This window comes from Geotrypetes seraphini, chromosome 7 (assembly GCF_902459505.1).
Source record: "Geotrypetes seraphini chromosome 7, aGeoSer1.1, whole genome shotgun sequence".
Lineage (NCBI taxonomy): Eukaryota > Metazoa > Chordata > Amphibia > Gymnophiona > Dermophiidae > Geotrypetes > Geotrypetes seraphini.
Window position 1 is genome coordinate 150,585,767 of NC_047090.1, and position 16,566 is coordinate 150,602,332.

Genomic DNA, 16,566 nt, shown 5'->3' on the forward strand with positions numbered 1-16,566 from the left:
ACAACTTTCATTTTTTTCGGTTCGCCCCGGCGGGGCCTGTTGCCACCATCGAGGCCTCGGCCTTCGATTTGGCAGAAGCCGTTTTTACGTTCATGCCCCCCCAACCCGGGTTTAAGAAGTGCCAGCGGTGCGCACGGCCCAATTCTCTCACCGACCCGCATAATTGGTGCTTACAGTGTCTGGGTCCTGACCATCGGGCGTCCACCTGCACCCGCTGTGCCACTTTAAAAAAGAGAACTTTGAAAAACCGTCAAATCCAACAACGGTTATTATTTGGTGCCGATATGTCTGATCCTGCGACACCGACATCGGCCCCGTCTCAGTCGGCACCCACCTCGTCGACACCGCGCCGGCGTCACATCCCTCAGGTAAGCCGGCTAAGAAGCCTTCCCCGCTGGAGCGTCCTCCGGTCTCAGTAGCAGCGAGCCCAGTCCTGCCGACCTCGAGGCGCCCGCGGAAGCGCTCCGCTCCGATTGAGGTCAGCCCCTCGACCTCGGGTTCCTCTTCGGAGCGTCGAGCGGCACCGCAGGTACCGCAGAAGAAAAAAGCGGTATCGGTGCCTTTGCTGGATGAGCAAATTGCTGCCATCCTGCAGGTGCAACTCAAGGAGCAGTTACAACAGCTCCTTCCCGCACTATTGACACCGAGCCTTCCGGTCCCGGTCCGGTCTGAGCCACCGGTACCGACGGTGGAGCAGCCTCTATTGTCCACGTCCACCTTGTCGGTACCGCTCCATTCTGCTTCGTCGGTCTCCATGCCAGTCCTCGCACCGGAACCGAGAGCTCAACACCAGGCTGTTCAGACTTCGGCACCGATGCAGCCCTTAACCGGTACCCGTGTCTATGAGGTCAGGTAAGTCGGCACGCAAATCCCGACACCTGGAACCCTCCACACCGGAGTCGCGAGACAGTAGCTCCCACATTAGGGATCCTGATCTGTGGGGTGACTCCGAAGAGCCTTTTCTTTCTGAGGGTGAGTGTTCATCGGATGATGATAATCCTGCTGTTCCTGATCCATCCTCTAGACCAGATTCTACATCTTTCACTTCCTTTCTGAAGGACATGTGTGAATCTCTTTCTATTCCTTTGGAGGCTGAGTCTAAAAAATCCAAAGCGTTCCTTGATGCACTGGACTTTGACCAGCCTCCAAAGGAATTTCTCAAATTACCCCTCCATGATATCTTGAGGGAAACCTTTTATAAGAATCTGGAGACTCCTTTAACCATCCCAGGAGCCCCTCGTAAATTGGATTCTCTGTATAAAGTGATACCTATACCTGGATTTGATAAGCCACAGCTTCCACATGAATCTCTTCTAGTGGAATCTACGCTTAAAAAGTCTGCGGGAGCTAGTGTGTACGCTTCTGTCCCTCCTGGCAGAGAGGGTAAAGCCATGGATAAGTTTGGTAAAAGATTATACCAGAATGCCATGTTAGCTAACAGATCTGGTAATTATGCTTTTCACTTTTCTTTTTACCTCAAGCATCTTCTCACCACCATGGCTTCCTTTGAAAAGTACCTCCCTGATCACAAACGACAGGCCTTTCACCAGTGCTCGTCCTCTCTCTTCCAGCTACGCAAATTTTTGGTTCGATCAATTTATGACACATTTGAACTTACCACCCGAGCAACGGCCATATCTGTGGCCATGCGTCGCCTTGCTTGGCTCAGAGTGTCGGAGCTTGATGTCAACCATCAAGATCGACTGGCTAATGCTCCATGCCTGGGGGATGAACTCTTTGGTGAATCCATGGAATCTACCACCCAAAAGCTCTCCGCCCATGAGACTCGATGGGATATTCTTCTGAAAACAAAGAAGAAGACTCCACCTGCCTAGCCTTTCAGACAACAATCGGCCTATCAACGCCGTTATGTGGCTCGCCCCTTGCCATCTGCTCCCCAACAACCTAGGCATCAACTTCAGCAACAGCGACAAACCCCTAGGCCACCACAGCAGCAACCTGCGAAACCACCTCCACAGCAAAAATCTACTCAGCCCTTTTGACTTAGTTCTCCAGGGCATAGCCAGTTTTCAGCCATCTGCCCACCTGCCTCAACCTATAGGTGGCCATCTTACCTTTTTCCTCAGCCGTTGGGAGATCATCACCTCAGACCAATGGGTCCTCAACATCATCCGCCATGGCTACTCCCTCAGCTTTCAGACTCTTCCTTCCCAAAGTCTGCCAAAAGAGTCTGCTTTGAACACTCCTCAATCCGCCCTTCTTCTCCAAGAGGTTCAATCCCTCCTTCTTCTAAACGCCATAGAGCAAGTTCTCTCAGAAGGGGCATGGAAACTACTACTGTTATTTTCTGGTCCCCAAAAAAACAGGAGATCTCAAACCCATTCTAGATTTTCGCAATCTCAACAAATGCTTGGTCAAAGAAAAATTCAGAATGCTCTCTTTGGCCACTCTTTATCCTCTTCTCACTCAAGGCGACTGGCTATGCTCCCTCGATCTCAAAGAGGCATACACTCACATACCGGTCAATCTGGCCTCCAGGCAGTACCTCCGCTTCATGATCAACCACTGTCACTACCAATACAAGGTGCTACCCTTCGGTCTTGCCTCCTCTCCAAGAGTGTTCACCAAATGTCTGATTGTTGTGGCTGCTTTTCTCCGCTCCCACCATCTTCAGGTCTTTCCTTAACTGGACGACTGGTTAATCAAGGCCACTTCATCCCAGACAGTACTCCTTGCAACCAACCAAACCATCCTGTTTTTACAACTTCTGGGGTTCGAGATCAATCTACCCAAATCCCATCTCATCCCCACTCAGAGACTTCAATTCGTAGGAGCGATTCTGGACACAGTCCTCATGAGAGCGTTCCTGCCGTCCAACCGCCTTCAGGCTCTTCAATATCTCTGTCAGCAGGTGCTTCCACAACATTCTATCTCTGCCAAGCAAATGATGATACCCTTGGGTCACATGGCTTCGACAGTTCATGTCACACCCTTCGCACGACTTCACCTGCGAACCCCTCAGTGGACCCTGGCTACCCAGTGGTCCCAATCGACGGATCCGTGCTCACGGCACATATTTGTGACATCATCTCTTCGTCAATCTCTACAATGGTGGTTGATATCCTCAAATCTCTCCAGAGGTCTTCTGTTCCATTTACCTCCTCAATGACTAGTCATCACCACCGACGCCTCCCCTTATGCATGGGGAGCTCATTTGAACGAGTTCCAAACCCAGGGCCTTTGGACAGCACAGGAAAAGAAGCATCACATCAATTTCCTGGAACTCAGAGCGATGTTTTATGCCCTCAAGGCTTTCCAACATCTCCTCTTTCCTCAAGTTCTATTACTGTGCACAGACAATCAAGTTGCGATGTATTACATCAACAAACAGGGTGGGACAGGCTCTCGCCTCTTGTGCCAGGAAGCCCAGAAGATTTGGACTTGGGCGACAGATCACCAATTATTCCTGAAAGCTATCTACATTCAGGGACAGCAGAATTCCTTGGCGGACAATCTCAGCAGAATTCTCCAGCCCCACGAATGGACTCTCGATCCCTTGACTCTCCAGTCCATTTTCGCTCAATGGGGCACTCCTCAGGTAAACCTCTTTGCAGCTCCTCACAATCATCAGCTGCCCCTCTTCTGCTCCAGACTCTACTCTCCTCACCGTCTGGCAGCGGATGCATTTCTTCTGGATTGGTCAAATCTGTTCCTGTATGCTTTCCCTCCTCTGCCTCTCATGTTACGAACCTTGTTCAAGCTCAAGAGGGAACACGCCACCATGATTCTCATCGCTCCACGGTGGCCCAGGCAACATTGGTTCTCCCTTCTACTTCAACTCAGTTCCAGGGAGCCTTTTCTTCTTCCTCTGTTTCCTTCTCTGCTCACACAGCATCAGGAGACCCTTCTGCATCCCAACCTCCAGTCTCTGCACCTGACAGCTTGGTATCTCTCGGGTTGACTTCAACTGATTCTCTTCTGTCTCAGCCCGTTCGTTCTATCCTGAATGCTTCTAGGAAACCGGCCACTCTGCAATGTTACCATCACAAGTGGACACGGTTTTCTTCCTGGTGTCTTCTTCATCATCATGATCCTACTTCCCTTGCAGTGGAGACCTTGTTGGATTATCTTCTTTCTTTGTCTGACTCTGGCCTCAAGTCTACTTCCATCAGAGTCCACCTCAGTGCTATTGCTGCGTTTCATGAGCCAGTTCATGGGAAAATTCTTTCTGCTCATCCTTTGGTATCCAGATTCATGCGGGGTCTTTTCAATGTGAAGCCACCTATTAAAGCTCCTCCTGTAGTCTGGGATCTCAATGTGGTTCTCTCCGCCTTAATGAAGCCTCCGTTTGAACCTTTGGCTACGGCTCCTTTCAAGTTTCTCACTTGGAAAGTGGTCTTCCTTATTGCTCTTACCTCTGCCAGGAGGGTTAGTGAGCTACATGCACTAGTGGCGGATCCACCTTTTACAGTCTTTCACCATGACAAGGTGGTTCTGCGTACACATCCAAAGTTTCTCCCTAAGGTTGTCTCTGAATTCCATCTCAACCAATCCATTGTTCTGCCTGTCTTCTTCCCGAAACCTCACTCTCATTCTGGAGAACAGGCTCTGCATACTTTGGACTGTAAGCGGGCTTTAGCTTACTATTTAGACCGTACTAAGCCCCACAGATCAGCTCCACAACTCTTTCTGTCCTTTGATCCGAATAAATTGGGACGTCCTGTTTCTAAACGTACGTTGTCAAATTGGCTTGCAGCGTGCATTTCATTCTGTTATGCTCAGTCCGGACTGACACTGGAAGGTTCTGTCACGGCCCACAGGGTTCGAGCTATGGCGGCATCTGTGGCTTTCCTCCGTTCCACTCCTATTGAGGAAATCTGCAAGGCTGCTACTTGGTCCTCAGTTCATACTTTTACATCTCATTATTGTCTGGATGCATTCTCCAGACGGGATGGACACTTCGGCCAATCTGTTTTGCAAAATTTGTTTTCCTAATGGCCAACCTTCCCTCCATCCCTCTTTTTGTTAGCTTGGAGGTCACCCATCAGTCAAGAATATGCTGCCTGCTTGTCCTAGGATAAAGCACAGTTACTTACCGTAACAGGTGTTATCCAGGGACAGCAGGCAGATATTCTTGCGTCCATCCCACCTCCCTGGGTTGGCTTCTTAGCTGGCTTATCCTAACTGGGGACCGCACACCTCTGTCGGGCGGGAAGGCACTCGCGTGTGCGCGGTGCGGCCTGCTAGAACTTTCCAAGTTCTTAGAGTGCAATCACTCTAAAATTGTCCGTACCGGGGCTCCGTCGGTGCCGTCACCCATCAGTCAAGAATATCTGCCTGCTGTCCCTGGATAACACCTGTTACGGTAAGTAACTGTGCTATATAGTATAACAGAGACCATTTCAAAGGGTGACATGCCACCCACTTACACAAGTAGAAAGCTAAAATGGTCCTAACCTGGTTAATAATACAGCATAGATTCTGGAGTATTGTGTTTAGTTTTGGAGACCAGATCTGGCAAAGGACATAAGACTTGAAGTAGTCCAGAGGAGGAAAAGAAAATGGTAGGAGATTTGTGCCAAAAGTTTTATGAGGAGAGACTAGAAGCCCTGAATATGTATACCCTAGATGAAAGGAGGGGTAGGGGAGATATGATTCAGGAAAATAGTAAAACCAGAGGACATGATTTGAGGTTGAGGGGTGATAGACTCAAGAGTTATATAAGGAAATTTTTCTTTACAGAGATGCCTGGAATGTGCTCCAGAGGGAGGTGGTGGAGATGGAAATAAAACAAAGTTTAAAAAAGCGTGGGATGAACATAGAGGATTTCTAATCAGAAAATAATGGTATTACCATATTTTTTGCTCCATAAGACGCACCTGACCATAAGACACACCCACCTCTAGCGAAGGAAAAACCAAGAAAAAAAAAATTCTGAACCAAATGGTGTACCCTGTCCCTCCTCTGGTGGTCTAGTGGTAGGCCGGGAAAGGGTACAGGGCACATCTAGTGGTGAGCACATCTAATGGTAGGCAGCAATAAGCCAGCCTGCCCCCAGCCAGCCAACCCCAGGCCAGCCAGCCAGTTCCAGGCTAACCAGCCAGCTCCAGGCCGGTCAGCCAGCCAGCCCGCTCCAGGCCAACCAGCCAGCCCCAGGCAAGCCAGCCAGCTCCAGGCCAACCAGCCAGCCCCAGGCAAGCCAGCCATCTCCAGGCCAACCAGTCAGCCAGCCAGCCCCAAGCCAGCCAACCAGCCAGCTCCAGGCAAGTCAACCAGCCCCAGGCCAGCCAGCTCCAGGCAAGCCCCCGTACCTTTTTATATCTCTCCAAAAGCTCTAGCTGGCTTCGTTCCATCTCTGCCTGGTGCGGCAGCCTTTCTCTTTTTCCTGGCCAGCAGCGAAACAAATCAGCAGCGCGGCCGTCAGGAGCAAGCTTTATGCTCTCCTGCTCGGCCCCGCACTGCTTTCCGAATGGCTGCCTCTTCCCTTCCCCTTTACCTGTTTATCTTCCATGGTGCGGGCAGCATCTTAAACTTACTGCCAGTGTCGGCTCTTCCTCTGGTGTCATTTCACCAGAGGAAATGACATCAGAGGGAGAGCCGACGCTGGCAGCAAATTTGAGATGGTGCTCATGCCGGGGAAGATAAACTTTGTCAAAGTTGCGGGACCCGGAAATAATGTCAGGGGAAGCGCTGCTTGCATAGCATAGCATAGCTTGCGAGCATAGCAAGCAGCAGGTTGGAGCTGCTGCTTGTTCCAGCAAAAAGCTTGAGGTACAGGGGGGAGGGGAGTGAAAGCATGCACAAGGCGAGGGGGGGCAGAGAGGTGCCCCCACTATGACAGCGTCTGGGGTGGCACTTCCCCCACCCCTTACTGCTCCGCTAGACCCCTGGCAGAGAGTCGTTTTACTTCAAGTCAGGGGTTTTGAAGCAGGATTACACGTTGATGACTGGTACAGCTGAGTTTTAGTATCAACGTGTACAGCAGTGGTTCCCAACGGGGGCGCTACAGTCCACTGGTGGGCACTGAGAAGTCTAAGGGGGGTATTTTGTGTCCAAGTCATGTTGAGGACCAGCCGCCGCCACCCCCTTGAGCAATTGCCGAATCCAATGGCCACTGATGGCAGCACTGCCCCAAACCTTCTCTGATGCAAGCCGCCCAGGTGGAAACAGGACGTGCGTCAGAGGAGAAGCTTTTAGGGCAGTCGCGTGGCACTTGGTGAGAACATTGCCGCGTCTGGACACCTGAGAGAGAGAAAACTATAAAGAGCGCTTGTGAAGGAGAGGGGAAGGGAGGAAGGTGGCCCATTGCGGGGAAGAGGTTGAGTGGCGCTGAAGGAAAGTGGAGGGAGAGGGGGAGGGAGAGGGGGGGTAGGGTAGCAGACGCTGAAGGGAAGTGAGGAGGGGAGAGAGAGGGAAGCAGATGCTGACGGGAAGTATGTACAATATAATTTACCCAAGGGGGGGGGCGCTATCGAATCATTCACTGAAAAAGTGGGCTCCGATTCCAAAAAAAAGTTACCCTGTATCTGAGGGTAAATCAGAAAAATACAGAAGCTATTTTCAGATCTTGGCAGAGGGGAGTCTATGACTAATGCGTGAATGAGATCACATCCATATGCTGCTTCCTTTTTAAAACTGCGTTTTACAATTTAATTTGTTTACAGTGCTGTAGTACTAGCATGGCAATGACAAGAGATGACAAAAGTGGGTGATTTAGAGCAGCGTTTCTCAACTCAGTCCTGGTGTACCCCCTCGCCAGTCAGGTTTTTCAGGATATCTAAAGTGAATATCCATGAAATAAATTTGCGTATAATGGAGGCAGCGTATGCAAATCAAGTTTATGAATGTTCATTGTGGATATCCTGAAGTACCAGCAAGGGGACACTCCAGGACCGAGTTGAGAAACACCGATTTAGAGCATGAACGAAAGGCAGGGCGTAATCATATGAGAAGGTTCTGGACAGAACAAGTTCTGTCCCAGACCACAGAAAGTTGCATGTTTTTGAAAAGAGGGGGATAGATGGGCACAAAGTTTGTGGGTAGCACTGGCATCCTAGCTTGCAGGAATCTGTAGCTTCTTTAATCAGTGGGAGAGAGAAACGGGAAATTGTTCAGATGAAGGAAGGTGTAGTCCTGAACAGCTGCTCCTATCGAAGAACTTCTGGATCATATGAGACAGTTCAACTGTTGTTAAGGTGAAGTTCAGAAGCGCCACAGAAAGTGGTCATTGGTGAAAGAGAATCCTTTCCCTCTTGTCTGACTTCAGTGCTGGGTGAAAATAGTGGAAACCATTATAAAAAATAAAATTGTGGAACATTTAGACAAATATGATTTAACGGGATGTAGTCAGCATGGGTTCATGCAAGGGGGATGTCTTGCCTCACCAATTTGCTTGACTTTGGAGGTATGAATAAACATGTGGATAAAGGTAAGCCGGTTGATGTAGTGATGTAGAGTTTCAGAAAGCGTTTGGCAAAGTTCTTCATAAGAGGCTCCTGCAAAAATTAAGAGTTGCGGGACAGGAGCCAGTGTTCAGTTTTGGATTAAAAATTGGTTATCGGTAGGGTTAAATGGCCATTTTTTTCAATGGAGGTGGGTAAATAGTGGTGTGCCGCAAGGATTTGTATTGGGACCGGTGCTATTTAACATATTTATAAATGGTCTGGAAATTAGAACGACGTGTGAGGTGATTGAACAGTTTAGTGTCATCTGCAAATTTAAAGTTGTTAAAATGCATGTGGATTGTGAAAAATTGCAGGCAGACCTTAGGAAATTGGAAGATTGGGCATCCAAGTGGCAGATGAAATTTAATGTGGACAAATGTAAAGTGATACACATTGGGAAGAATAACCCAAATCTTAGTTACCTGATGCTAGGGTCCACCTTGGGTGTCAGCAGCCAAGAAAAAGATCTGGGTGGCCTTGTAGACAAAAACGGAAACAAGTTGATAGGAATTTTTAGAAAAGGGATGGCAAATAAGACTTAAGAATGTTATAATGCTCTATACCAGTGTATCGCAAATTGTGTGCCTCCTGAGATTTCTGATGTGCTGCGACACACTGGCAAGGAGGAGAGTCATTCACGCTGGCTGCCTGCCTACAGGATGTGCCTCTCGTGTCGACTCTCCTCCTGACTCTCCTCTTCTGACAGCAACTCCCGGGTGGCTGTAATGTCGGGATCGCAGCAAGACTGGCCTCCACGCATGTGTGGGCATTGACATGATGACATCATGCATGCATGTGATGTCACCACATCGACTTCTGGGTGCCTTCTAGCCAGGGCACTGCATTTAGTGTGCCGCCGGCTGGAAAAGCTTGCGAGACATTGCTCTATACCGTTCCATGGTGCGACCTCACCTTGAGTATTGTGTTCAATTCTGGTCACCATATCTCAAAAAAGATATAACGGAATTAGAAAAGGTTCAAAGAAGAGCGACAAAGATGATAAAGGGGATGGAACTCATCTCATATGAAGAAAGGCTAAAGCGGTTAGGGCTCTTCTGCTTGGAAAAGAGACGGCTGAGAGGAGATGTGATTGAAGTCTTCAAAATCCTGAGTGGAATTGAATGGACACAAGTGGATCCTGGTCTATTCCACTCAGGATTTTTAGACTTTGAAGACATTGGAAAGTTGGTCCTCAGCCTGGCAGCTAGGCTTCAACGCTAAGAAATGCAAGGTCATGCACCTCGGAAGCGGAAATCCATGCAGGACGTACTCCTTGAATGGAGAAACTTTAACTAGGACTTCAGCAGAACGAGATTTAGGAGTAATCATCAGTGCGGACATGAAAACTGCCAATCAAGTGGAGAAGGCTTCATCTAAGGCAAGGCAGATGATGAGTTGTATCAATAGAAGCTTCATCAGCCGGAAGCCTGAAGTCATAATGCCATTGTATAGGGCCATGGTGAGACCTCATCTGGAATACTGTGTGCAATTCTGGAGGCCACATTACCGTAAAGACGTGCGCAGAATTGAATCGGTTCAGCGGATGGCCACCAGGATGATCTCGGGACTCAAGGGTCTCTCGTACGAAGAGAGACTGAACAAATTGCAGCTCTACACTCTCGAAGAACGTAGGGAGAGGGGAGACATGATTGAGACATTTAAGTACATCACGGGACATGTCGAGGTGGAAGATGATATTTTCTTTCTCAAAGGACCCTCGGCCACAAGAGGGCATTCGCTCAAACTCAGGGGCGGGAAATTTCATGGCGACGCCAGAAAGTATTTCTTCACGGAGAGAGTGGTTGATCATTGGAACAAGCTTCCAGTGCAGGTGATCGAGGCTAGCAGCGTGCCAGACTTTAAGAATAAATGTGGGATCCCTATGAGGGTCGAGTTAAGGAATTGGGTCATTAGGGCATAGACTTAAGGGGATGGGTCAATAGAGTGGGCAGACTTGATGGGCTATAACCTTTTTCTGCCGTCATCTTTCTATATATATCTCGATCCACTTGTGTCCGCTCTATTCCACTCAGGATATATATATATATATATATATATATATTATTTATTTTTTTTTTTTTTACTTCACTTCATTAAATATTACAAAAACACTTGATGAAGTTACAGGGAAATACTTTTAAAACCAATTAACGTAGCTGGTTTAAAAAAATGTTTGGACAAATTCCTGGAGGAAAAGTCCATAGTCTTCTGTTGAAACAGACATGGGTTAAGCCATGGGGATCGGTAGCATGAAATGTTGCTACTATTTGGATTTTTGCCAGGTACTTTTTGGCCTGCATTGACAACTGTGGAAGCAGGATACTGGGCTAGATGGACCATTGGTCTGACCCAGTATGGCTATTCTTATGTTATGAGAAAAGCATTTAATGTTGGAGTAGAGGAAGATGTGGAGTTCTGCTATTGTTTTCATTATCTTCTGGGATCACATTAAGTATTATGTATTAAAGTGGAGTCATTTTGGAAAAAGGTTTGTGAAGCACTGCACTAGACAGTGGTCAGACCAGTTCTTCTGTGTTGCCAGAGGTATATGAGTATTATTTTATGAGAAGTTCAACAAGCTGAAATCACAAAGAGCATTTTCAGATAAGAAGAGAAGGTTTGCTCTTTTTAAAGTTGGCTTTCAGACATTTATTTTGCTGCCACTGTTAAATCAGAACCTCTGGCTGAAACCAGTTCAGGGTACAGAAAAGACACTGAGAGCAAATGGTCCCCAGGGATCAGAAAATAGACCTATAGACAGCAGTTACCAACCGCAACACAGCTGGTAGATTTTATAGAATTTTCCGGAATATGGCTATTTTAATTGGCCTGGGAGAGTAAATAGAATACTGAAGTGAACCTAGTGATTTGCATATATTGAAATTACAGCATGTTAGTTTCACAATAAGAGTCTTGTCCTTCTGAAGAAAGTGGCAGGGATACTTGGTATTATTGTAACATATAAAAACAGAAATATTAGCCGTATTTTTAGAATGTGTTTTAATAGAAAATGTTTTCATTTAACATAGTTGTAAAAATGTAATAATCATATTAGACTTTCACCTGTTTTGGGCAGCAATTTTGTTTTAATATTGGTTTTCAGCCATCTTTGCAGTCTATCTGTGCAGCTTTCTCTTGGGTTAGTTAGTCTCCGTGTTTTAGGTGGCAGGAGGACACAGAAATGGTATTCTAATTTTCTGCCTGCATAAAGCACACCAAGATTTGATGGCACATACTTCACCAATGCAGACCCAGTTGAAAGGGTTATGGCGTCCTGAGCCAACTTTGATGGTGTGTGTCCCCCCCCACCGGGGCCAATATTTCTCCCCTTTTCTCTTGAACCCCTAGTCCAGCATTGCTACCTCCTCTTTCTCCCCTGGCTCTCTAAACATTACCTTACTTGCTGGTAGAAACAACAGACTGCTTTTAGCCAGCCCTGGGTCTTCCCTCTGCTGCGTCCCAGAGGCAAATGGCAGAAGACCGAGGGCTGGCTGAAAGCAGCCTGCTGTGTATGCCGTTGCTACCAGCAAGCAAGGTAATGTTTGGTGGGGAGGGAACAATGCCGGACTAGAGGCTGGAGAGAGAATGGGAGAAATGTTGGACTGAGAGAAAGCTTTGGATCAGGTGAAGCGGAGGCAGTGACCTCAGTCTGTGGATTTTGGTGCCCTGTATCTCCAGTACACTGGGCCAGATCCTCACCTGGTCCAATGGTTGAACCAGCCCTACCAATGGACATGGGTGGAGCACTAGTCATTGAGAAGCAAGACCAGTGCCAGGTTTTTTTTTAATGTGCGTTCCGATTGGCTGCCAGATGATGGTAGGATACCTACCACTACCTGCCATCTGGACACAGGTTTTTGAGAGTCGGGCCCAAAGCGTTGAATGTGCAACAGGAAACAAGAAGTTGAAGTTGGCTGGTTATAAATGACCAATGATTTTGTTGGCCAAGAAATGTATTCTTCTGCTCTGGCGGCAGGCTGAGGTGCCTACCGTTACAATGTGGACAAATGAAATGTTCACTTTGTTGAAATTTGAGTATTTGGATGTCAAACAATGTGGTCCTGGTCGCTGGAGAAAATTCAGGGCTATTTGGGCTCTGGTTTAGGACAGTTTGTCCCATGGAGCTCGAAGTGCTCTTTTGAATTTTTGACACTGGAGTGCAGGGGAGGGGAGGGGGGATGGAGGTGGTCTTGGTTTGACTTTGGTGGATACGGTTGTCTCCGTAAAGAAACCACGCGGTAGACTTTCATATCACGTTGGTTTGCTGAATGTCGGTAGTTCTCACCTTGGTTATATTTTTATAACATTAAAAAATAATTAAATAAATAAATAAAATGACCAATGATATATTGAATTTCAATTCTTTAACAATAACCTGGTAAAGTATCAGAACAGCAGTTTGGCATTAGGGTAATCTTATAGCAGTGTACTCATTTCTTGCAAAAATGGCACATACATTTTGCTTTGAGATAATGATGTCTTGTGGTAAAAGAGGGATGGCAGGTAGAATAGGATTGATTGGCTGATCTCGGTGGTCTGACTCTGTGAGTATAGTTGGCTGCTCTCTTTATAGCAAAAGATTTTTCCTTCCTAAAAGCTGATCCAGGCAAGTCCCCGGGTTAAAAATGAGTTCCATTTTTTTTAAACCATTCTTAAGTTGAATTTGTATGTAACTTGGATCCTCTACAGTACAGTCTATAAAAACATTAAAGAAACAGTCCTCAAAACAAAGTACTGTAGTTTAAATAGAAAGAAAAGATTGGTTTACACTTACTTTTGTTCTTTATCCGTCTCACTGTTCCCTCTCCTCCACCACATCCAACTTTTCTCCCTCTCATCTCTCTCTCTTCCCCATGCATCTGTACCTCACACCTCTCCCACCACCATGTCCAGTATTTCTTTCTCCCTCCCTATGCACAAAAATTCACCTTTCTTCATTTCCCCATGTGCATCATCTCTTTCCCTCTCACTCAGACACCCATGCCCAACAATTCTCCCTCTCTATTCCCTCCCCACCTCAGCATCTCTTTCCCTCACTCCCTCCATTATTCTATCCTATGTCCCAAGTTCATGCTCCCTCTCTCCTTTCTTCCTTCCTTCCATCGTTTGTGCTCCTTCCCTTCCTTCTGTGTCCCAACGAGCCCCTCGTCATCTTTCCCTCCATTCTGCATCCCAAATCCGTGCCTCCCGCTGGTGTTTACCTCCTCCCATTGCTCCCTCCTCTCATCTCTCCTTGTAAAGCTGCCACTCGCGGATGACCCGGCAGCCTGACCCTTTGTGCCTACCTCGAGTGTTTACCTTCTCTGGTCTGCTCTCTCCTTCCAGTGGCACTTCTCTTCGAGAAGCCTTAGCCGCTAGTTCCATCACACAGCTTGCTGCTGACCCTCACGTCAGAGGGAAGACTTCAGGTCAGCCACGTGCAGGAACGAGTGGCCATTGTTTCACGAAGAGAAGTGCCACTGGGAGGAGAGAGCCAGCCAGAAGAGGTAAACACCCGTGGGAGGCATGAAGGATCAGGCTGCCAGGTCAGCCACGGCTTTGCAAAGAGAATTGCGATGGCATGTCATGGCTCGAGGGAGAATGCCGGGCATGACTAGCTTTTTAATATGAAGAGCCACCATCTCAGCTAGCTTCACTAGTTATGACATTAAGCATAACCCACAGATCTTTGCACAGGGATTTTTCTAAAACGGTGAAGTTTTGCACTTACTGTCCTTTAAGAGCTGTAGAGTGTAATAAGTGCAGTAATAGTTGGTACTTGTGACCTGATACCTTTAGTCTGACCTAGGAGGGTAACTCCTAAGTTCGGCTTAGGGGAGATATGATTGAAGTCTACAAAATCCTGAATAGAGTAGAATGGGTACAAGTGGATTGATTTTCACTCCGTCGAAAATTACAAAGACTAGGTGACACTCGATGAAGTTGCAGAGAAATACTTTTAAAACCAATAAGAAATATTTTTTCACTCAGAGAGTAGGTAAGCTCTGGAACGCATTGCCAGGGTGGTGGTAAGAGCAGATTGCGTAGCTGGTTTTAAGAAAGGTTTGGACAAGTTCCTGGAGGAAAAGTCCATAGTCTGTTATTGAGAGAGACATGGGGGAAGCCACTGCTTGCCCTTGATTGGTAGCATGGAATATTGCTACTCCTTGGGTTTTGGCTAGGAACCTAGTGACCTGGATTGGCCACCATGAGAACGGGCTACTGGGCTTGAGGGACCATTGGTCTGACCCAGTAAGGCTATTCTTATGTTCTTATATTCAACACCCACTGCTTCTGGTTTTCTGTTATATCAAAATATGTTGAGTGAAAAAACATTTTCTCTTATTTGTTTTCTATGTTCTGTTATGTTACTTCATGGGGTGTCTTCTAGTCTTTGTACTTTTTGAAAGACTAAAGAGTCGATTCATGTTAAACTTGTTCCAATCCTTTCAGGATCTGGTCTGGTACATCTGTTGTATCTTTAATACTCTTTTCCTTCCTTTCTGCAGATGAGCACAATGCCCGGGCTTCCTACCCGTCCTTGTTTCTACGACATTGACCTAGACCCAGTGTCGGAGCAGGTGAATGGATTGTTCTGATTCAAGCTGTCTGGCGCCCTCTAGAGGTACAGTGGCACTTACACTCCAACTATACCGTACTCTTCAGCCTGCCTAGAAGCTGTCTTGTACTCCTCATCAATCTTCAGTCTTGTTGCTCAGTAACGTTATATATTTTTTAATAATTCTTAATTTGTCTTTTCAGCTTCCAGAAGATTAGCTGATGAGTAATTAGAAGAAGATCTGATCTTAAATTAATCAGTTTGAAAAATACGTGACTTCATTATAAAGAGCATTTATATTCTTGGAAAGAATTCAAAACATGACTTTCCTTGGGGGAGGAGAAGGGTTTAAATCAAAACCTAATTTAAAATGGTATTATGTGAGTAAGGAATTATGAGAAATAAAACTATAATTTTTCATCGTAGTGCAGTTCTTAACTCTTCATGTAATTCTGGAGTGATGATGTTTTCCATTGATTAGTTAACTATATAACACTTCTCAAAGTAAAGGATCATTTTTTTTCCTATTCTAGCTCTCTCTTCCTCTGGGGCTTATAATTCTGAAATGCAGATATAACAGAAATATGCATTTAAAGATGGATTCTGGGTCTCTGGGCATCCTTTCTACTGAATAGACAGAATCTAAAATCAATTCATTTCTCCCCTTTTTTAAAGCTTTTTTTTTGTCTCCTAATATCACACTTTCCTCTCTTTTCAGAAAAAGCACCTGCTCTCCTCCCATTTATTCATTGGTAATGAGCTTGCATTGAGGTCACAGGGTGAAGAGTCTGCACGGTGTTGCTGGTTATTGTGTTTCATTGTTATGTGATGCTTGGTTAGCAATACTGATGAGGAATATTGCACATCATCTCACAGCCTCTCTGCTCTATAGACCATTTCCTTTCACAGCAGATCCTATAATTTGTTTTTCTCATTCAGCTGTTTTTGGGTTACCTGTACAATTTGGGAATAGTTCTTTAAGTAGCAGGAACATGTGTAAATGCTGGTATTTGTCCTGTGCTATACATACATGTTGACACATATGAACCATAAATGACTATACCTGAATTCAAGAAAGCATGGGATAAGTACATAGTAATGTAGTGAATAACAGGAGAGAAAGACTTGCCCAGTCCATCCACTCTGCCCAACAAGGTAGCCAGAGTTTGCATCCACCACTCCTTGTAGGTCATAGTCATTCATAATTAAATACTGGTTGGCAATCATGCCGGCCATATAGAATTTCTAAAGGGGGTGGAGGTAGGCCACATGGTTTTATTTTCTGGCTGTACGTACATTATTCTGCATGTAAACATAATTTTCAGGTGGGCGTTCCTATGAGTAGAGTTTGCATGGGTGGGGTGTGTATGTATATAGATATATATGTGTATATGTAGTACATGTGTTCTCTAACAATCTAAGCATGAGCATATACATCTGCTCTGGCTTGTGTTGATCATGCCTGAGATATAGATATGTTTTTGACCAATTATGGTAATATTCTATAAAGAAGGGTAGACACCGCCTTTCCTTTTAGAACAAGTTCAAAATATTTTATTTAAACATTTTTAACCCCACACTGTCTGCCAGTTCTAGGTGGGTTACAATAATATCAATAAGTAG

The 16,566-nt window shown here is 46.2% G+C and overlaps 1 protein-coding gene across 1 annotated transcript in view; it reads left to right on the top strand.

Moving 5' to 3' along the window:
- MTHFD1 (methylenetetrahydrofolate dehydrogenase, cyclohydrolase and formyltetrahydrofolate synthetase 1) overlaps positions 1-15,361 on the top strand; it is a 152,139-nt gene extending 136,778 nt beyond the window's left edge. Inside the window, exons 27-28 of the mRNA XM_033951846.1 lie at positions 14,894-15,009; positions 15,147-15,361. Coding sequence (XP_033807737.1) covers positions 14,894-14,983 — 90 coding nt within the window. The 3' untranslated portion in view covers positions 14,984-15,009; positions 15,147-15,361. The remainder of the gene's footprint in view (positions 1-14,893; positions 15,010-15,146) is intronic.
- Positions 15,362-16,566: the final 1,205 nt, after the last annotated feature.